The sequence below is a fragment of the Phocoena phocoena genome, chromosome 13 (genome assembly GCF_963924675.1).
Source record: "Phocoena phocoena chromosome 13, mPhoPho1.1, whole genome shotgun sequence".
Taxonomy (NCBI): domain Eukaryota; kingdom Metazoa; phylum Chordata; class Mammalia; order Artiodactyla; family Phocoenidae; genus Phocoena; species Phocoena phocoena.
In genome coordinates this window covers 70,512,342-70,533,786 of record NC_089231.1, presented here as the reverse complement: position 1 = coordinate 70,533,786, position 21,445 = coordinate 70,512,342, and the positions used below count along the sequence as shown (strand labels likewise).

Below are 21,445 nucleotides of genomic sequence, written 5' to 3'. Positions count from 1 at the left end.
GCCAGAGAAGGCTCTGGCCTGGGAAGTGGCAGTAACGATCGGGGGAGTCGAGACGTGGCCGGCAGAGGCCTGTGGGTGGTGGTGATGGTGTAGGAAGTGGCCTCAGTGTGTCAGCAGAGCAGGAAAAGGGGCGCTAATGAAAGCGATCGGTAACCGCCGGCAGCAGTGGGAAGTGTCTGGCCTCAGCTCCAGGGGGCTGGGACTGGTGGGCAAAGGTGCGGGGATCAATCGGGGCCGCGGCGCAGCGCGGAGGGGCCGCCAAAAGGCGCTCTCGGCCGGGGTTCCGCCCTTTGGTGTCCCCGCGCCCCCGGGCGCCGCCCACCCGCCGGAGTAGCCAGGCAGCCCGGGGATACGGGATCAAGGCTCGGGACTCGGTACCCTGAGGTCCCAGCGACTCCCGCTCGATACCTACGCGCGCGGCGGAGAGGCCCCAGGGTCACGCGCCACCTGCGCTTACCGCCCCCTAAAGTTCCCGCAGAGCTGGCGCGCGCCGATGACGTCAGAGACCAATGGCGGCGGCGGCGGCGGCGGCGGCGCTGGAAGCCTGGCAGGCGGCGTCTCGTCGGAGAAGGCGCTCGGCGGCTATGCGTCCGCGGCGTAGGGAGGCGGTGGCGGCGGCGGCGGCGGCCCGGGACCCGGGAGCCCAGGCCGAGGTGGACGGCGGAGACGTGCTTCGTCGCATCCAGGAAGCCAGGTGAGTACGGGCTAGGTCCTGGGTCCGAATCTTCACGTCCGTGGGAACTTCCCCAAGCCCCAGTCTCGCCATCTGTAAAGTGGGAATAACTACAAACTCTTTAAGGGTTATGGTAGGATTTAACGGAGGTAAAGAGCTCATTACAGACTGGAGCATAGTAAGCGCTCAGTAAAGTTTGTCATTCCTCTTATTGCAGTTGTAGCTGCGTGACCTTGGGCAAGGTATGTAATCTTTGTGCCTCAGTTTTCTCATTTGTGAGATGGACGTGGAAATAGTACCTATATAGGCTTGTTTTGAGGATTCAGTGAATTAGTCAATGGTTTACCATCCCCAACAGTGTCTGGCGTGTGGTACGCGCAGTACCAGTGTTTGGTGTTAATATTATGTTAATGTTGGTTATTAGCGGTTTTGCTCACACCGTGGCCGCAGCCTGCACACGTGATTGTCATCTTCACCATTATCATCACGCGTTAATTGAGGAGCTGCTCCGTGCCTGGCTCTGGCTTGAGCTCTCTACACACTTTTTGTCAGAATGAACATCTCAGCCACGCTAGGATCCTGGCAGGGCGCCCATTCTCAGAGAAACATAGTAGGTAATGTGTGGAACCAGGTTTCAAACCCATGTCTTCGGTAACTTCAAAACCTGTGCTTAAAAGCTCTCCGTTATTCTGGTTTATCCCACCCCTCCCGCCATCGTCGCTCCGTGCCTTGCTGTGTACCTTACATAGTGTTGGGGAGGAAAAGTTTTTCCTCTACCCTTCTAGGTTCTTTTGGCTGGTCTAATAAGAAAATTGACACAAGACAGGTTAACAGGAGGGAAAACCAAATTTCATCAGGAATGTGCAGGAGTCCCATAATAACATGGCACCCAAGAAAGTGGCCAAATCAGGCACCTTTTATATCTTTCAGACAAGGAAAAAATTATTTGTGAGAAAACAGAGGGGCTTGGACTTAGGGTAGCAAGTTCATGAAGTAACAAAGTGTGTTTATAAAGCGTCCTTAGCCTTGACTCATGTATCTCTGGCGATAAAGATGCCTTCTATTCTCCTGGTATTTGAGGATCCTTTCATATGGGAGATTTATTTCCTGCCTTCAGGGGAACAAAGTAGGGTCAAAGTGTTCTTGCAGTGAATGTTTCTCAAGTAACTATAATTCCAGATAATCAACATGCCACGGTGGCATATTGGGGATCAGCCTGCCCTGAACCCCATCAATAGCACTTAGAACAGTGCCTGACACCCAGGAAGCACTCAATAAATGTTACCTACTTTCGTTATTCAGCATTGTCCCTTTATTTTCAGTCCTTTAAGGGCTCAATCAATAATAGCTTTTGTTAGTGCTTCTTCGGATCAACAGCTGAAGGACCTTCACAACTGAGAGAAATGAGACTAATTTTATGTATTCCCCTCCCCCAGAATTAGGGCCTAGAGTCAGTGGTGACTGAGCCTGAAAAAAAAAGCATCAGTGACTTTTTCTAGGATCTCAGGTGATGCCATTGAGAGTGAGTGTGCCTCGGGGCTTGGAGATATCTTAAGAGGTGTCCTGACACTGTTATTCCTCTTCAGCTTCTTCAGTATCCCCTGGAACTCCCTGCTTCTCCCTGTAGCCCCAGGTGTGGTGCAGTCCCCATTGCCCTGAGTAGAGAAGAGCCCAGCACTTTACACGCTGTTCTCCTGTGCACACACTCACCAGTTTACAAAGCACTCCCTGTACGTTACAGCCCTCCTTTACCCTCTGGGCAGAACCTGAGGGCAGCCTCTTCAATTCTGTCTCCTCTCTGAGTCCCCTGAACACTGGCTTCTGGCTTGTCGGTTCAAATCCAACAAGTTCAGTTTTTTTTTTTCTTTCAATTTTTTTTTTTGTGATGAGAGCTTAAGATCTGTCTTAGCAACTCTCAAGTACACCATACAGTATTTTTAACTGAAGTCACAGTGCTGTGCATTACATCCCCATGACTGATTTATTTTATAACTAGAAGTTTGTACCTTTGGGACCCCCTTCACCTGTTTCACAGCGCCACCCCCCTCCCCCCCACTCTTAGCAACCACCAGTCTATTCTCTGCATCTGTGAGCTTCGTGTGTGTTTGTTATATTCCTCATATAAGTGGGATACAGTATTTGCCTTTCTCTGACTTATTTCACTTAGCATAATGCCCTCAAGGTCCATCCATGTTGTCACAAATGGCAAGATTTCATTCTTTTATGAATGAATAATATTCCACTACATATATATAAGTATAGTATGTGTGTGATATACATATATATATATATATATATATATATATATATATCACGGTTTCTTTATCCATTCATCCGTGATGAACACAAAGGTGGTTTCCACATCTTGGCTATTATAAATAGTGCTGCAGTGAACATGGGGGTGCATGTATATTTTCAAGTCAGTGTTTTCATTTTCTTTGGATAAATACCCAGAAGTGGAATTGCTGGCTCAAATGGTAGTTCTGTTTTTAACTTTGTGAGGAACCTCGTACTGTTCTCTATAGTAGCTGCACCAATTGACATTTCCACCAGTGGGGCACCAGGGTTCCCCTTTCCTCCACATCCTCACCAACACTTACTATTTCTTGTCTTTTTGATACAGCCGTTCTAACAGGTATGAGGTGGTAACTCATGGTGGTTTTGATTTGCACTTCCCTACTGATTAATTATGTTGAGCATGTTTTCATGAACCTGTTGGCAATCTATATGTCTTCTTCAGAAAAATGTGTATTCAGATCTTCTGCCCATATTTTAATTGGATTGTTTGGGGTTTTTTGGTATTGAGTTGTGTGAATTCTTTATGTTTTGGATATTAACCCCTTATCAGGTATATGATTTGCAAATATTTTCTCCCATTCAGTATGTTACCTTTTCATTTTGTCAATGATTACATTTGCTGTGCAGAAGCTTTTTAGTTTGATGTGGTTCCACTTGTTTATTCTTGCTTTTGTTGCTTTTACTTTTGGTGTCAGATTTTTAAAAATCATCGCCAAAAAAATAAAACTAAAATAAAAAATAAAAAATCATCGCCAATACCTATGTCAAGGAGTTTACTGCCTGTGTTTTCTTCTAAGAGTTTTATGGTTTCAGGTCTTATATTTAAGTCTTAAATCCATTTTGAGTTAAGTTTTGTGTATGGTGTAAGATAGTGGTATATGTGGCTGTTGATTTTTCCAAACGCTATTTATTAAAGAGACTGTCTTTTCCTTTGTATATTCTTGGCTCCTTTGTCATAAATTAATTGACCATAGATGCATGGGTTTTTATCTCTGCTCTCCATTCTGTTCCATTGATCTGTGTGTCTGTTTTTAAGCCAGAACCATACTGTTTTAATTAATATAGCTTTGTAATAGAATTTGAAATTAGAGAATATGATGCCTCCAGCTTTGTTCTTCTTTCTCAGGATTACTTTGGCCATTTGAGGTCTTTTGTGGTTCCATACAAATTTTAGGATTGTCCTATTTCATTAAAAATGCCATTGGAATTTTGATAGGGATTGCATTGAATCTGTAAATTGCTTTGGGTAGTATGGACATTTTAACAATATTAATTCCAATCCCTGAGCAGGGATAGCTTTCCATTTATTTGTGTCTTCTTCAGTTTCTTAATGTCTTGTAATTTTCAGTATACAGGTCTTTCACCTCCTTAGCTAAATATATTCTTAGGTACTTTATTCTTTTTGATGCAATTGTACATGAGATTGTTTTCTTTTTTTTCTGATAAATATTTTTTATTGAAGTATAGTTGATTTACAATGTTGTATTAGTTTCTGCTGTACAGCAAAATGATTCAGTTATACATATACACACATTCTTTTTTTAAATATTCTTTTCCATTATGGTTTATCATAAGATATTGAATATAGTTCCCTGTGCTATACAGTAGGAACTTGGTGTTTATCCATTCTATATATAAAAGCTTACATCTGCTAACCCCAACCTCCCACTCCAGCCCTCTCCCAACCCTCGTCCCCTTGGCAACCACCAGTCTGTTCTCTATGTCCATGAGTCTGTTTCTGTTTTATAGGTAGGTTCATTTGTGTCATATTTTAGATTCCACATATAAGTGATATCATATGGTATTTGTCCTTCTCTTTCTGACTTGCTTCACTTAGTATGATAATCTCTAGTTGCATCCATGTTGCTGCAAATGGCATTATTTCATTCTTTTTTATGGCTGAGGAGTATTCCATTGTATATACGCACCACATCTTCTTTATCCATTCATCTGTCGATGGACATTTAGGTTGTTTCCATGTCTTGGCTATTGTACATAGTGCTGCTATGAACATAGAGGTGCGTGTATCTTTTTGGTTTTGTTTTTTATAAATTTATGTATTTTATTTTTGGCTGTGTTGGGTCTTCGTTGCTGCACACGGGCTTTTCTCTGGTTGTGGAGAGCAGGGGCCACTCTTCGTTGCAGTTCACGGGCTTCTCATTGCGGTGGCTTCTCTTGTTGCAGAGCACGGGCTCTAGGCGTGCAGGCTTCAGTAGTTGTGGCGCGCAGGCTCAGTAGTTGTGGTGCATGGGCTTAGTTGCTCCATGGCATGTGGGATCTTCCCGGACCAGGGCTTGAACCCTTGTCCCCTGCATTGGCAGGCACACTCTTAACCACTGCGCCACCGGGGAAGCCCCCACATGTATCTTTTTGAATTAGAGTTTTGTCCGGATATATGCCCAGGAGTGGGATTGCTGGCTCATATGGTAATTATATTTTAAGTTTTCTGAGGAACCTCCATACTGTTTTCCACAGTGGCTGCACCAACTTACTTACCACCAACACACCCACAGTGTAGGAGGGTTGCCTTTTCTCCACATCCTCTCCAGCATTTATTATTTGTAGACTTTTTAATGATGGCCATTCTGACCGCTGTGAGGTGGTACCTCATTCTAGTTTTGATTTGCATTTCTCTAATAATTAGCAATGATGAGCATCTTTTCATGTGCCTGTTGGCCATCTGTATTTCTTCTTTGGAGAAATGTCTGTTTAGGTCTTCTGCCCATTTTTTGATTGGGTTGTTTGGTTTTTTGTTGTTGAGTTGTATGAGCTGCTTATATATTTTGGAAATTAAGACCTTGTTGGTTGCATTGTTTGCAAATATTTTCTCCCATTCTGTAGGTTGTATTTTCATTTTGTTTATCGTCTCCTTTGCTATGCAAAAGCTTATAAGTTTGATTAGGTCCCATTTGTTTATTTTTGCTTTTGTTTCTGTTGTCTTGGCAGACTGACCTAAGAAAACATTGGTACAATTTATGTCAGAGAATGTTTTGCCTGTGATATTTTCTGGGAGTTTTATGGTGTCATGTCTTATATTTAAGTCTTTAAGCCATTTTGAGTTTATTTTTGTTTATGGTGAGAGGGTGTGTTCTAACTACATTGATTTACATGCGGCTGTCCAACTTTCCCAACACCATTTGCTGAAGAGACTGCCTTTTCCCATTGTATATTGTTGCCTCCTTTGTCAAATATTAGTTGCCCGTAGGTATGTGGGTTTATTTCTGGGTTCTCTATTCTGGTCCATTGATCCATAGGTCTGTTTTGATTACTGTAACTTTTCAGTATTGTCTGAACTCTGGGAAGGTTATGCCTTCTGCTTTGTTCTTTTTCTTCAGGATTGCTGTGGCAATTCTGGGTCTTTTATGGTTCCATATGAATTTCAGGATTATTTGATCTAGTTCTGTGAAAAAATATCATGGGTAATTTGATAGGGATGCATTAAATCTGTAGATTGCTTTGGGTAGTATGGCCATTTTAGCAATATTCTTCCAATCCAAGAGCATGGGATATCTTTCCATTTCTTTGAGTCATCTTCAGTTTCCTTTATTAATGTTTTATTGTTCTTGGCGTATAAGTCTTTTACCTCCTTGGTCAGGTTTATTCCTAAGTATTTTATTTTTGGGGGTGCGATTTTACAAGGTGTTTTTTTTTTTCATTCCCTTTCTGAATTTCATTGTTGGTGTAAAGAGATGCAGCCAGTTTCTGTATGTTAATCACGTATCCTGCTACCTTGTTGAATTCGTTTATCAGGTCTCGTAGTTTCTCTATGGAGTCTTTAGGGTTTTCTATATATAGTGTCATATCATCTGCATATAATGACAATTTTACCTCTTCCTTTCCAATTTGGATACCTTTCATTTCTTTTTCATGTCTGATTCCTGTGACCAGGACTTACAATACTGTGTTAAATAGAAAAGGTGAGAGTGGGCATCCTTGTCTTCTTCCAGATTTTAGCTGGAAGGCTTTCAGCGTTTCACCATTTAATATTATATTGGCTGGGGGTTTGTCATAACTAGCTTTTATTATATTGAGATGTGTTCCCCTCTATACATAACAACTTCAGTAAGAGTTTTTTTCATGAATGGATGTTGAATTTTGTCAAATGCTTTTTCTGTGTCTATTGAGATGATCATGTGGTTTTTATCTTTTCTTTTTGGTGATGTGGTGTATCACACTGATTGATTTGCATATGTTGAACCATCCTCGTGAACTTGGGATGAACCTCGGTTGTGGTGTATGATCTTCTTTTAAATTAATTTTATTTATTTATTTATTGGCTGTGTTGGGTCTTTGTTGCTGCACGCGGGCTTTCTTTAGTTGCGGCGAACAGGAGCTACTCTTCGTTGCAGTGCGTGGGCTTCTCATTGCGGTGGCTTCTCTTGTTGCAGAGCACGGGCTCTCGGCACGCGGGCTTCAGTAGTTGTGGCTCGTGGGCTCAGTAGTTGTGGCTTGAAGGCTCTAAAGCACAGGCTCAGTAGTTGTGGCACATGGGCTTGGTTGCTCTGCAGCATGTGGGATCTTCCCAGACCAGGGCTTGAACCCATGTCCCCTGCCTTGGCAGGCGGATTCTTAACCACTGCGCCACCAGTGAAGCCCATCTTTTTTTTTTTTTTTTTTTTTTTTTTTTTTATAAATTTATTTATTTATTTATTTACGGCTGCGTTGGATCTTCGTTGCTGCGCGCGGGCTTTCTCTCGTTACGGCAAGCGGGGACTACTCTTCGTTGTGGTGTGCTGGCTTCTCATTGCGGTGGCTTCTCTTGTTGCAGAGCACAGGCTCTAGGCGCGTGGGCTTCAGTAGTTGTGGCTCGTGAGCTCTAGAGCGCAGGCTCAGTAGTTGTGGTGCACGGGTTTAATTGCTCCACGGCATGTGGGATCTTCCCGGACCAGGGCTCGAACCCGTGTCCCCCGCATTGGCAGGCGGATTCTTAACCACTGCGCCACCAGTGAAGCCCATCTTTTTTATGTGTTGTTGGATTCAGTTTGCTAATATTTTGTTGAGAATTTTTGCATCTATATTCATCAAAGATATTGGTCTGTCATTTTCTTTTTTTTGGTGGTGTCTTTGTCTGGTTTTGGTATCAGAGTGATGGTGGCTTCATCAAATGTCTTTGGGAGTTTTCCCTCCTCTTCATTTTTTTTGGAAGAGTTTGAGAAGGACTGGTATAAGTTCTTCTTTGTATGTTTGGTAGAATTCACCTGTGAAGCCATGTGGTCCTGCATTTTGTTTGTAGGGAGTTTTAAAATTACAGATTCTATTTCACATCTAGTGATCAGTCTGTTCAAATTATCTATTTCTTCTTGATTCAGTTCTGGTGGGCTCTATGTTTCTGGAAACTTATCCATTTCTTTAGGTTGTCGAATTTGTCGGCATATAATTGTTCATAGTATTCCCTTATGGTTTTTTGTATTTCTGCCATAGCAGTTGTTATGTCTTGTTTTTCATTTCTTATTTTGTTGATTTGTGTTCTCTCTCTTTTCTTCTTGTTGAGCCTGGCCAGAGGTTTGTCAGTCTTGTTTATCCTTTCAAAGAACCAGCTCTTGGTTTTACTGAGTTTTTCTAATCTCTATTTTATTTATTTCCTCTCTGATCTTTATTATTTCCTTCCTTCTGCTGATTTTAGGTTTTGTTTGTTCTTTTTATAAGTCTTTTAGGTTGTAGGTTAGGTTGTTTGAGATTTTTCTTGTTTTTTGAGGAAGGCCTGTATCTCTATGAACTTCCCTCTAAGAACTGCTTTTGCTGCATCACATAGATTTTGTATGGTTGTGTTTTCATTTTCATTTGTCTCAAGGTATTTTTAAATCTCTTCTTTGATTTCATCATTGACCGCTTGTTTTTTTAGTAGTACGTTGTTTCGTCTCCATGTAATCATTTTATTCTCATTTCTTTTTCTGTGGTTAATTTCCAGTTTCATGCTTTTGTGGTCAGAAAAGATGCTTGACATAATTTCTGCACCATTAAATTTGTTGAGGCTTGTTTTGTGCCCTAGTATGTGGTCAATCCTAGAGAATGTTCCATGTGCAATTGAAAAGAATGTGTATTCTGGGGTTTTTTTTGGATGTAATGTCCTAAAAATATCAATTAAGTCTAACATTTTCTGTGTTTAGGATCTCTCTTGCCTTGATTTTCTGTGTAGAAGATCTGTCCATTGATGTGAGTGAGGTGTTAAAGTCTCCTACTATTATTGTATTACTGTCAGTTTCTCCCTTTATGTCTGTTAGTATTTGTTTTATGTATTTGGGTGTGCCTATGTTAGGTGCATATATGTTGATGAGTTTAAAATCCTTTTCTTGTATTGATCCTTTTATCATTATATAGTGTCCTTCTTTATCTTTCTTTATGGCCTTTGTTTTAAAGTCTATTTTGTGTGATATGAGTATTGCAACCTCTGCTTTTCAACCGGTGTGTGTCCTTTGCCCTAAGTGGGTCTCTCTTGTAGGCAGCATATTATAGGCTCTTTTTTAAAAAAAAAATCCAGTCTGCCACTCTGTCTTTTGATTGGAGCATTTAGTCCATTGACATTTAAGATAATTATCGATAGATATGTATTTATTGCCATTTTAAACCTTGTTTTCCCATTGATTTTATGTTTCTTCTTTGTCCTTTTCATTTTTCCTTTTGTGGCTTGATGATTTTCTTTTGTATTATGTTTATGTTCTCTTCTTTTTGGTTTTTGTGAATCTATTGTATGTTTTTGATTTGTGGTTACCCTGTTTTTCATGTATGTTACCCCCTTCCTATATCTACTTGTCTTAGACTGGTACTCATATAGGCTCAAACACTTTCTAAGGAAAAAAAATCAGCATTTTCTTACTCTTCTTCCCCGCATTTTATGATTTTGATGTCCTCTGTTACATCTTCACGTTCATCCTTTTGCTGTTCACTGTGGTTATCATCACTGTCACAGAAATTTTTTGATTTTTTTTTTTAATCTGTGTACTGGCTTATTTAAGTGATTTACTTTCCCATTGTGATTTTTTCTTTCCTATATATTCTTACTTCTTTTCTATTTAGGGAAGACCTTTCAATATTTCCTTTAGGATAGGTTTAGTATTCTTTTAGTTTTTGCTTGTCTGAGAAATTCTGTATCTCTCCTTCTGTTCTAAATGATAATCTTGCTGGGTGGAGTATCCTAGGTTGCAGATTTTTCCCTTTCAGGACTTTGAATATATCTTGCCACTTCCTTCTGGCCTGCAACATTTATGTAGAGAAATTGACTGATAGCCTTATAGTAGTGTTCCCTTGTAATTAACTCTTTGTTTTTCTCTTGCTGCCTTTAGAATCCTCTCTTTCTCTTTAACTTTTTTCCATTTTTATTATATGTCTTGGTGTAGGTCTGTTTGGGTTTGTCTTGTTTGGGACCCTCTGTGCTTCCTGTACCTGGATATCTGTTTCCTTCTTTGTTTTTTTAAATTTATTTATTTAATTTATTTATTTTTGGCTGTGTTGGGTCTTCGTCGCTGCGTGTGGGTGGGCTTTCTCTAGTTGTGGTGCACGGGCTTCTCATTGTCATGGCTTCTCTTGTTGCAGAGCACGGGCTCTAGGCACAGGCTTAGTAGTCGTGGCACGTGGGCTCAGCAGCTGTGGCTTGCAGGCTCTAGAGCGCAGGCTCAGTAGTTGTGGTGCATGGGCTTAGCTGCTCCACGGCATGTGGGATCTTCCTGGACCAGGGCTCGAACCTGTGTCCCCTGCATTGGCAGGCGGATTCTTAACCACTGCGCCACCAGGGAAGCCCCTGTTTCCTTCTTTAGGTTTGGGAAGTTTTCAGCCATAATTTCTTCGAATTCATTTTCGATCCCCTTGTCTCTTTCTTCCCCTTCTGGAATCCCTGTTATGCATGCTGTATATTATCCTGTAGGTCTCTTATGTTGCTTTCTTTTTTTTCATTTGGCTTTCTGTCTGTTGTGCTGATTGGGTGATTTCCATTATTCTATCTTCAAGGTCACTTATTCGTTCTTCTGCATTATTTATTCTGCTGTTCATTGCCTTTCTGTCAGCTTTCATATCTGTAAATGAGTTTTCTAATTTTTCTTGGTTCCTCTTTATAGTTTTACAGTACTCTGCATTTCTGTCAATAGCCTTTCTTAATTCCTTCCGTATTTTCATTATCCCATTTTTGGAATAGGTGTCTGTTAGACTGAAGAGGTCTGCTTCATTGTTCTCTCAGGGGAATTCTCTTGGTCTTTTAACTGGGAGTTGTTCCTCTGCTTCTTCATTTTACTTACATTTCTCTTACTCTGTGAGTTTAGGAGAAGCAGTTGTCTACTGTGGTCTCGGAGGGCTATTTATATGTGGAGGCGTCCCTGTGTAGCTTGTGGGGTGTTCATATGTTTGGTGCAAGGGTTGTTTTTAGTATGGATGCTTGTCGCCTCTTTCTTCGGCGTGTGCTAGGCATTGTCCCCTTGATAGGGGTGTGCAGATGTGTGGTGGCTGATGCCCGGTCCTGGGGTTCTTGGTGGCAGTGTTGGCTTAGGCGCACCCCCCGAGCACACAGTGGGAGCGGAGGCGGCTCTCAACCGCTCCTGGCGTCTGGGTGGGTGGCAGCGGCAGCTCACGACTGCCCCCGGAACCCATGCAGTGTCCTGCCCTCTGCGAACGCGCACACAGGGAAAAAGGCTACAGTGGTGGGTCCCGCCCCTCCCCTGTCACACCCCCCAAACAATGTCACCTGGCCTCTAAGGTGGTCTGGGCTTCCTCTGCATACACCCTCAGTTGTGGTCACACAGATTCCAGCCCCTCACGCCCCCGCCCCGAGCTTTTTTCCACACAGCCACCCCCAGCCCTCTCTCAGGGTCTGATTGAAGCCCAGGTTCCAGCACCCAGCCCTTGCCTCTGCCGGCAGATGCACATCTCAGGCTGGGGAGTGCAGGGCAACGGCACTGACCGTCTGTGAAGTCCTCTGTCTGCCACAAACCAGCTGCTGTGTTCTCCCCAAGGCTCTGAAGCTCTCTGTCTGTCCTGGCCAATCTCCCGACCGGTGAGGGGGCTTCCCAGGTTGTAGAAACCTTTCCTCATTCACAGCTCCTTCCCAGGGGCACAGGTTCTGTCCTGATTCCGTTCTCACTTTCTTTTTTTTCCCTTTCATCCTACCTGGTTACGTGGAGATTTTCTTTCTCTTTTAGCAGTCTGAGGTCTTCTGCCAGCATTCAGTAGGTATTCTGTGAGAATTATTCCTCACGTAGATGTATTTTTTTGTGTGTGTGTACTGTGTTTGGTCTTCATTGCTGCGTGCGGGCTTTCCCTAGTTGCGGCGAGCGGGGGCTACTCTTCGTTGCGGTGCGCGGGCTTCTCATTGCAGTGGCTTCTCTTGTTGTGGAGCACGGGCTCTAGGCACGCGGGCTTCAGTAGTTGCCAACCCACCTGATCTTAAAAGGGCACTGGCCTCCCTGTCTTCCCCATTGGTCCTGGGAATCCTCAACTTCCAGGAAAGCCAGTTGGTCTCCAGTCACCTTTAGGACCTTGTGGACCTATTGGACCTGGAATGCCTCGTGGACCACCACCTCTAGTGAGACCTCTCTCTCCTTTTTCACCTGAGGGTCCAGGAGGACCTTGAATTAAAGTGATATTTTTCAATGTCTGAGAATGTTCCCAATCTTTTAGCCTGAAATCATTAGTGATATTATTCAGTAGTTTCACTTCTCCTTTTATTTCCTGTTCCAAATGCACTTTTTCCCCCCAGAGACATAATTTCTGCTTATGCATTATACATATGCTCCTTTAACTTACTCATCTCCTGCCACTATTCTGATGATAGGTACAAGAACTGCAAACACAAGGAGATAAAGGGCAATCAATGCAGCTTTGAAAGACTTAGTTTCTCTTGAAGGGCAAGGCCATTTTTAGGATTCAGAGGAAGCAAAGCTGCCACTGAGCAAGCATCAGACTTCACAAATTCTGAACAGCTATCAGTGTTCTCCTGTTGATTGGGAAAGCTGTCCCACTGTGTCATACTTCTGAAGCAGAAGCCACTAGAGCCATAAACTGGTGAGGACACTTCAATGATCATTTTGATGAATTCCTGGAAGCTGAGTGAGGACTAGTGTGAGAGTCTCTGAGAGACTTCTGGGGGCTTCAGTCCTAGGAGCACCCCCAAACTTACCTGGGCTTTACCTGCAGGAACCCAACCAGGGTCTTACAGTGAAGAGCCAAGAAAAATCACCTGGTGCCTCTGGCAGAGGGAGGGGAAAACTAACCATTTAAAATACATCCAGAGCATTCTTCATAACAAAGGCTTGCTCTCCAGTGAAAAAGCCATATGTATATAGCCTTTATCATGTTATGTTCCCTCTATACCTGCCGTGTTCAGAGTGTTTATCATAAATGGAGGTTGAATTTTGTCAAATGCTTTTTCTGCATCTATTGATATGACCATGTGATTTTGATCCTTCATTTTGTTAATGTGATGCGTTACGCTGACTGATATGCAGATGTTGAGCCAACCTTGCATCCCTGGAATATTGGATCGCACTTAATCGTGGTGTATGATCCTTTTAATGTCTTTTTGAATGCGGTTTGCTAAGTTTTTTAAAAGATTTATTAATTTATTTTTTGGCTGCATTGGGTCTTAGTTGCGGCACACAGGATCTTCATTAAGACATGCAGGACCTTTCTTTGTGGTGTGCAGGCCCTTCGTTGTGTGTGGGTTTTGTCTCTCTAGTTGTGGCTGCGGGCTCCAAAGCACAGGGGCTCTGTAGTTTGCAGCACGCGGGCTCTAGTTGAGGTGTGCCAGTTCAGTAGTTGTGGCGCACGGGCCCAGTTGCGCCGCGGCATGTGGGATCTTAGTTCCTTGACCAGGGAATGTGTCCCCTGCCTTGTAAGGCGGATTCCCTATCACTGGACCACCAGGGAAGTCCCTGGTTTGCTAATATTTTTGATGAGCATTTTTGTATCTGTGTTCGTCAGGGGTATTGGCCTGTAATTTCCTTTCCTTATGGCATCCTTGTCTGGTTTTGCTAGGGTTATGCTAGCCTTATAAAATGAGTTTGGAAGTGTTCCCTCCTCCTCTATTTTTAGAAGAGCTTGAGAAAGATCAGTATTAATTCTTCTTTGAATATTTGGTAGAATTCACCAGTGAAGCTATTTGGTCCTGGACTTTTGTTTGTTGGGAGTTTTTTTTTTTTTTTTTTTTGCGGTATGCAGGTCTCTCTCACTGCTGTGGCCTCTCCCGTTGCGGAACACAGGCTCCGGACGTGCAGGCCCAGCGGCCACAGCCCACGGGCCCAGTCCCTCCGCGGCATGTGGGATCCTCCCGGACCGGGGCACGAACCCGTGTCCCCTGCATCAGCAGGCTGACTCTCAACCACTGCGCCACCAGGGAAGCCCGGGAGTTTTTTGATTACTGATTCAACCTCCTTACTAGTAATCAGTCTGTTCAGGTTTTCTATTTCTTCATGATTCAGTCTTGGAAGGTTATATATTTCTAGGAATTTATCCATTTCTTCTGGGTCGTCCAGTTTGTTGGCATGTAATTGTTCCGAGTGGTCTTTATGATCCTTTATATTTCTATGGTATCAGTTGTTATACGTCTTCTCTTTCATTTCTATGGTATCAGTTGTTATGTCTCTTTCACGATCTTCCTGGACCAGCCCTGTTTTTTTTTTTTCTTGGTGAGTCTAGCTAACAGTATGTCAATTTTTATCTTTTCAAAGAACCAGCTCTTGGGCTTCCCTGGTGGCACAGTGGTTGAGGGTCCACCTGCTGATGCAGGGGACACGGATTCGTGCCCTGGTCCGGGAAGATCCCACATGCTGCGGAGTGGCTAGGCCTGTGAGCCATGGCCGCTGAGCCTGTGCATCCGGAGCCTGTGCTCCGCAACGGGAGAGGCCACAACAATGAGAGGCCCGCGTACCGCAAAAAAAAAACCAACCAGCTCTTGGTTTTATTGATCTTCTCTATTGTCTTTTTAGTCTTTATTTCCTTCATTTCTGCTCTGATCTTTTTTTTTTAATATAAATTTATTTCATTTATTTATTTTTGGCTGCACTGGGTATTTGTTGCTGCGTGCGGGCTTTCTCTAGTCGCGGACAGCAGGGGCTACTCTTCGTTGTGGTGTGCAGGCTTCTCATTGCGGTGGCTTCTCTTGCTGCGAAGCACGGGCTCTATGCATGTGGGCTTCAGTAGTTGTGGCGCGTGGGCTCAGTAGTTGTGGCACGTGGGCTCAGTAGTTGTGGCACACAGGCTTAGTTGCTCTGTGGCACGTGGGATCTTCCCGGACCAGGGCTTGAACCTGTATCCCCTGCATTGGCAAGTGGATTCTTTTTTTTTTTTTTTAATGTATTTATTCATTTAATTTTTGCCTGCATTAGGTCTTAGCTGCTGCACGTGGGCTTTCTCTAGTTGCAATGAGGGGGAGCTACTCTTTGCTGTGGGGCACAGGCTCTAGGCGTGCGGGCTTCAGTAGTTGTGGCCCGTGGGCTCTAGAGCACAGGCTCAGTAGTTGTGGCACACGGGCTTAGTTGCTCCGTGGCATGTCGGATCTTCCCAGACCAGGGCTCAAACCCGTGTCCCCTGCGTTGGCAGGCGGATTCTTAATCACTGCACCACCAGGGAAGTCCCAAGACTTTTCTTGTTTCTTGAGGAAGCCACTTATCACTATGAACATCCTTCTTAGAATAGCTTTTGCTGCATCCCATAAATTTTTGTATGTCTCTGTTTTAAAGTCTATCTTGTCTAATAGAAGTATAGCTCTCCCGCTTTCTTTTGGTTTGTTTGCATGGAATATCTTTTCCTAGCCCTTCATTTTCAGTCTGTGTGTCCTTATGTCAGAAATGATTCTCTTGTAGGTATGGGTCCTGTGTTTTAATCCATTTACCAACTCTATGTCTTTTGATTGGAGAATTCATTCATTTCATTTAAATTAATTATTGACTGTGTTTTGCTCTGGTTTGTGCCTAGACACTTGGTTTTGTCCCTTTTACTTTCACCTTGGAATTATTTGCAGTAACAAAGGCCATTTATTGAGTACCTGCTCTGTACGAGGCACCGTGTTGAGTGTTAACCCATTTCACTCCTACCGTAACCCTCTGTGATGGGTGCGGTTCTTATCCCTATTTTAGAGATGAGGAAACTAAAGTTCAGAGAGGCTAAATCTCTGCATCTAACCACCAATTGTGGAGCTGCACCTGTGTGCCAAGACCCAGACCAACGTGTCCCCGGGGGTCAGGGGCCTCCTCCAGGAAGCCCTCTCTCCTGCCATCTCTGAGCCCCAGCAGCTCTGCTCTGGCCATATTCACCTGGTACCCTCCTCCAGTCTCACAGGTGGACTCTGTGTCTGAGGGTGCTCCACCGTCCTCACATCCCAGCCAGGAGGAAGGTCCCTGTTAGGGCAGCCCTGAAAGGGATGAGAGATGACCACGCCATTTTTTCTCAACAGGGAGGACCTGCTTATCTCTGATTTCTGGAGTTCAGCACTAGGTGGGTACCATCTGGCTCAGGCTGGAGGCAGTCAGGGTGGGAGGAGGGCCTGGATGTGGGCAAAGCAAGGAATCCAGCTCTCATTGGATGAGGTTTTGCTTCAGAGTGGTGTGCATGCTGGGTTCTAATTCTGACTTCCCCCTTACAACTGTGTGTCTTTTGGCACTTAACTCTGGTCCTCAGTTTCTTCATCTGTGGAATGGACATGAAAATGTGCATATCCTGTAGTGTAATTTTGAATATTAAATGAGGCATTCAGTAAAGTGCTTACGACAGTGTGTGCCTGCTGCACAGGAGGCAGTAAATGTTCGTTGTCATTATCAGTGTTGTTGAAATTTATATTTATCCTGCTCTTCCCCTTGACTTTACATTGTAGACCCCACCCCCTGCTGTTATACTCTCTTCCTAAACATAATCTGTGGCAACATAAATAATAATACACAATGTGAATATACCATAGTTGTAATTTTTATTGAGGGACACTTAGTTTCCTTTTTTGTTGTTTTTTTAAAATTTATTGTACATAATTTTTCTTTTTTTAAACAGTAATCAAAACTTAAAAATTTGTTTTTAATTAAAAGAATTTTTTTAGCCGCACCATGCAGCATGTGGGATCTCAGTTCCCCAACCAGGGATCAAACCCCTGCCCCCTGCGGTGGAAGTGCAGAGTCTTAACCACTGGACCACCAGGGAATTCCCAATATACATAAATTTTCAATGAGCACCCTTATGCATAAAGTTTTTACCAAATTTAGGGTAATCTTCTTAGTATATATTCCCAGAGGTGGAAGTGATCAACTTGATATCCACTGTCAAGTTGTTTTCCAAAAAAAGCTTTTACTGATTCTTTGACCAGCATGGATGAAAAGAGCCAGCTTTTCGTGCAACCTTTCCTAGCCTGGGTCTTACTTAAATGTATCTTTGCTGATAAGTCAAAACTGGTATCTTATTATGGGAATATAGGGCTGTTTGCTTTTTGTTTTGTTCTACGTACAGATTTGTTCTGCTAAATTCAGTACCAGTATAAGAGGAGAGACGAGAACTCACCACTCTGTGAAACGATTTAGACAGAGTATTTTTCATTGTCTAGAAGCCCCAGCCTACCTTTTTTTCTTTTAGTTTTTTACACATTAAATATTCTTATTCCCAGTTATTTATAGTGTCATTTTGAGAGCTCTGCTCCTCTATTCTTTTTTATTGTAAAAAAAAAAAGTAGGTATTTCAGACCATCACTTGCATTTACCTGGCTGCCTCTTATTAAATTAGAATGAGTTGACAATGAGCGTTAGATGGAAACCGTGCCCATGAATGAAACCTGATTTTTGCTGGAAACAAGTCTTTTCAGTTGTAGGCTGTGGGTAGCCAGGGAGCTGACAGCCATCAGTTCTGGGTGGACGTGGCAGCATGTCCCGGGCACGTTTGGGAGCGAGGCCAGCAGCCCTTTTCTCTGAGGAGCTGGCCTTTTCAAGCCTGCTCCTCTTCTCCCTGGGTCCATGGAGGATTTGGTTCTCAGGGTCAGAGCATGCCCTCTGACTGTACTGGGCCTGCTCTTTCAGAAACCATCAACAGGTGTCTTAGGAAATATCTGGAACAGCTGAAGGCCCCTGTGGGGCCTCTTTCAGAAGCCCTTGGAAACCTGCATCTCGACTCATCACCAGGTGAGTCAGATGTGGCCCCTGGCCCCGTCCCAGAAGAGACCCCTGTCACAGGATCCTGCCGTTTGAAGTGTGTGTGTTACGGCGTTGGGAACTTCGCCACCTGCGTCATAGCTAGAAACCAGCTGGCATTTTTGCTTCTCTTTCTGGAGAAGTGCCAGGTAAATTTTGGTACCCTTCTTTATTGTCTCCTTCCTTGGTCTTGTGCACACAGATGTTGACTAAGACACCCATTTGCCCTCTGCAGATCCCCAGAAGTCACTGCTGGGTGTATGACCCTCTGTTTAGCCAGCTGGAAATTGCGGTTCTTAGCACCCTTGGTGTGGTTGTTCTCAGTGAGAACGAGGTACGTGGTGTAAGAGAGGGGAGCAGGGAGGGCTGGGCAGCTGCTCACCAAGCTGACCCCGGGCCCTGTCCCGGGGCGCCAGGCTCTGTGACTAGCGGTGCCTCCTCCCCAGGGCGTCCGTGTGTGGCTGGTCTGTTACCCCGTTTGGACCTATGTTGTGCCTGTCAGAAGAAAAAAATCACACAATGGCACAAACACGTTAGGTGTGCAAAATTCTCGTTAAGAATTGTGTCCCAATTTTATGCTTAGTTGGTATTTACTGTTGCTGCAGGAGAATAGAGGGCACAGTCTCCGCACCTCAAACGAGGTCCTTCCGGTTGGAACGTGCCTTGTCCTGGGGGAGGGAAGCCGTAGACCAGTCACACGCATAGCACCTGGCTGAGAGTTACGGCTAAGTCCTTGGCCTACCCTGCACCCCTAAAAAGGCTGGGATTCAGATTTCTGAGACCTCTGGAAAAAACATCACTGCAGAAGCCAAGGGCTGGAGCGACTCTATGCAGGTACCCCTACATTTAGTCGGGCATTGTCTTGAGGATCACAGAATCATCATTTTGTTCCTCTCGGTTCTGAAACCGCCATCTCATTGCTTTATTATGAAACATGAAAATTAGGCCCAGCTGAGAGGAGAGGCAGTCTCTGATGTTGGCGGGGTCCTAAAACACTGTGGTTCAGCTCAGGTCATCCCGAGCTCTGAGTGCCTGCTCTGTGCGAGGCAGGGAGCTCTGGGGAGCCCGAGGGCGGTGGGCGCTGCTCTCCGCCACTGCAGGGCACGTGGCTGTGAACAGGCGCATGACGAGTGGACAGCGAGCAGAGCCACGCCTGGGAACTGAGACGGAGGACACCTGTGCTCTTCCGGGGGTCCAGGAAGGCTTCCTGGGTCTGAGCTGGGATGTGAAGGTCTCCCGGGAGTTTGCTGAGAGCCAGGACTGCAGGCAGCCTGGGCGGAGGCGCTGCTCAGGAACCACGGCCAGTGTGTTATGGGCTGGGGAAGCTGCAGGGAGAGAAGAGAGGCCTAGGGTCGCCGGCGCCAGACAGCAAGGGCCAGGGGGCTTGTTCCCGCCAGAGAGGTGGCAGAGATGGCATAGAGCAGAGGTTCTCCAGAGGCGGTGACTGGACCCCCAGGGCACGTTTGAAAAGGACTGAGTTACGATAGGGATCTGCAGAAAGTGACTCAGGAAAACACGAGTACCTGAGGGACAGTGACCTCTGTCCCTCCTGCCCTGCTGTCACGGACCCAAGCTGCCCCTTCATTAGTCCAGAGCCTTCTGCGTTCATGGGACACGCATTTGTTAAGTAAACGCGAGTTCTTTCTGGACTTCATGATTTCTTGACTTTTAGTCCCGTATAATCCTATAGATTTCACGTGCACTGCTTATGTAACTATTCCACAAGATAATGTAGTAGTTTTTTTCCATTTGATGCTTCAGTTCGCCTTCCCCTCAGCTCATCATTTGTTCAGCTACATTGACCTGTGGTGACACGTAACGTGTAAGTTGAACGTGCACTAGTTGATTTGATGCATTTTTTTGTAAGATGATTGCAAGCGAGCTAACGCATCCTTCAGCACCACGCAGAATTAATTACCTTCATTTTTTGGTGGTGAGAACTCACAGCTCGTTATCACTCTGCCCTTCCCTCTCCCTCACCTTGTTGTAAGAAGTGTGTTTACACCTGTGCACGTTGTACCCCAGGAAGGAAAACGGAGTGTGTACGGTGAGCCCACCGTCTTTTACATGCTCCACTGTGGGACGGCGCTCTACAACAACCTTCTATGGAGGAACTGGTCCATAGATGCCCTTTCCAAGATGGTCATCGTTGGAAACAGTTTCAGAGGACTCGAGGAAAGGTAAGCCTGGGAACGCCAAGGTGCCACCAGGCCCTGAGGTGAACCCATTCCTCAGACTGACCTGCAAGCAGCAAACATTTCACACTTGGTGGAAAGGCTCTTCCATGGGAACCTGGACAGGGGGTTGGAGCTGGGAGATGTCAGCCCTGAGTCAAGCTGGGAAGCAAGTTAAGGAGTCTTTCTGCCAATAATTCCTCCCTTCCCTTAGGCAGAAACGGCTTTTTAAAATGGGGGAAAAAACATTTGATTGCTCTTCATCCTCCTCCTGCTTCACGATGCCTCGGTGTCTGCTGTCATTTTTCCCTGATGAAATGGGCAGTGACTGGGGCGTTCACACCTTCTACTAAATATTTAACCTACTCTGCATCCCACATTTTTAAAAGATTTTTTGATCTATTTCAGTCACCTTGCCCTTCTGTGTCTTAAGTTGAATGAAACCACTCTGAAACCACTTTCAAACCACCTAATCAGATTTTTAAAAAAATTTTTGTTCTAGGTTGTTGACAAGGATTCTGCAGAAACATTATCCGTATGTTGCAAAGGTATCTGCCTGAGTGAAGGGGCTGGGGTGGGACATCATACATACCTCTCCATTACCCTGGAGAATTCTGCCTTCACCTGTAGCAGCGGGAGCTCCCGAGGGGCTAACCGAAGGCACAGCGAGGTTACAGCACCGTCAGCTCTCGCGAGGGGTCTGTGTTCCAGAAAGCTAGGACGTTTTAGTGCATCGCTTCATTTTTTCTTAATTATTTCCTCTATTCTTAGTATCTGGTCTGCAGTAGGCACTGCCCTTGGGGCTTCCAACTCATTGCACAAAGCACTTAAAATACCTTACTCCTTATTTTTTAAAAAAAGAGGGAGGTGGGGGTGAATAGTAAAACGGGACTAACCCAGGAGGGTGGGCCTTACTGGGACTCTCAAGGTTTTGTTTTACTTTCGAATTTTCCCGCTCAGATTTTGAAAGGACGGGAGGAGCTGGCATTCCCTCAGACTTCACAGTACACGGACGTATTTAATGACACCTCCGTCCACTGGTTTCCTGTACAAAAGCTAACACAACTCTCCACGGACACCTGGGCCTTCCGGGAAGAACCGGATTACCAGGACTGTGAGGGTCTCGAGATCATCAGGAACAAGACAGAAGACCCTTCAGCCACTGACTTGAACCCGCTGTGATGTGTCTGCAGAGGCAGAGGCAGTCGCCACAGAGGGAC

General features: G+C 44.6%; 1 protein-coding gene across 1 annotated transcript; it reads left to right on the top strand.

Moving 5' to 3' along the window:
• The first annotated feature begins 509 nt into the window (after nucleotides 1-509).
• SRRD (SRR1 domain containing) lies at nucleotides 510-21,407 on the top strand. Its single transcript, XM_065889511.1, has 7 exons — nucleotides 510-694; nucleotides 16,344-16,384; nucleotides 17,941-18,200; nucleotides 18,287-18,385; nucleotides 20,077-20,231; nucleotides 20,728-20,773; nucleotides 21,186-21,407. Exons 1-7 carry the CDS (start codon nucleotides 510-512, stop codon nucleotides 21,405-21,407), a joined length of 1,008 nt encoding a protein of 335 aa, XP_065745583.1.
• The last annotated feature ends 38 nt before the right edge of the window (nucleotides 21,408-21,445 follow it).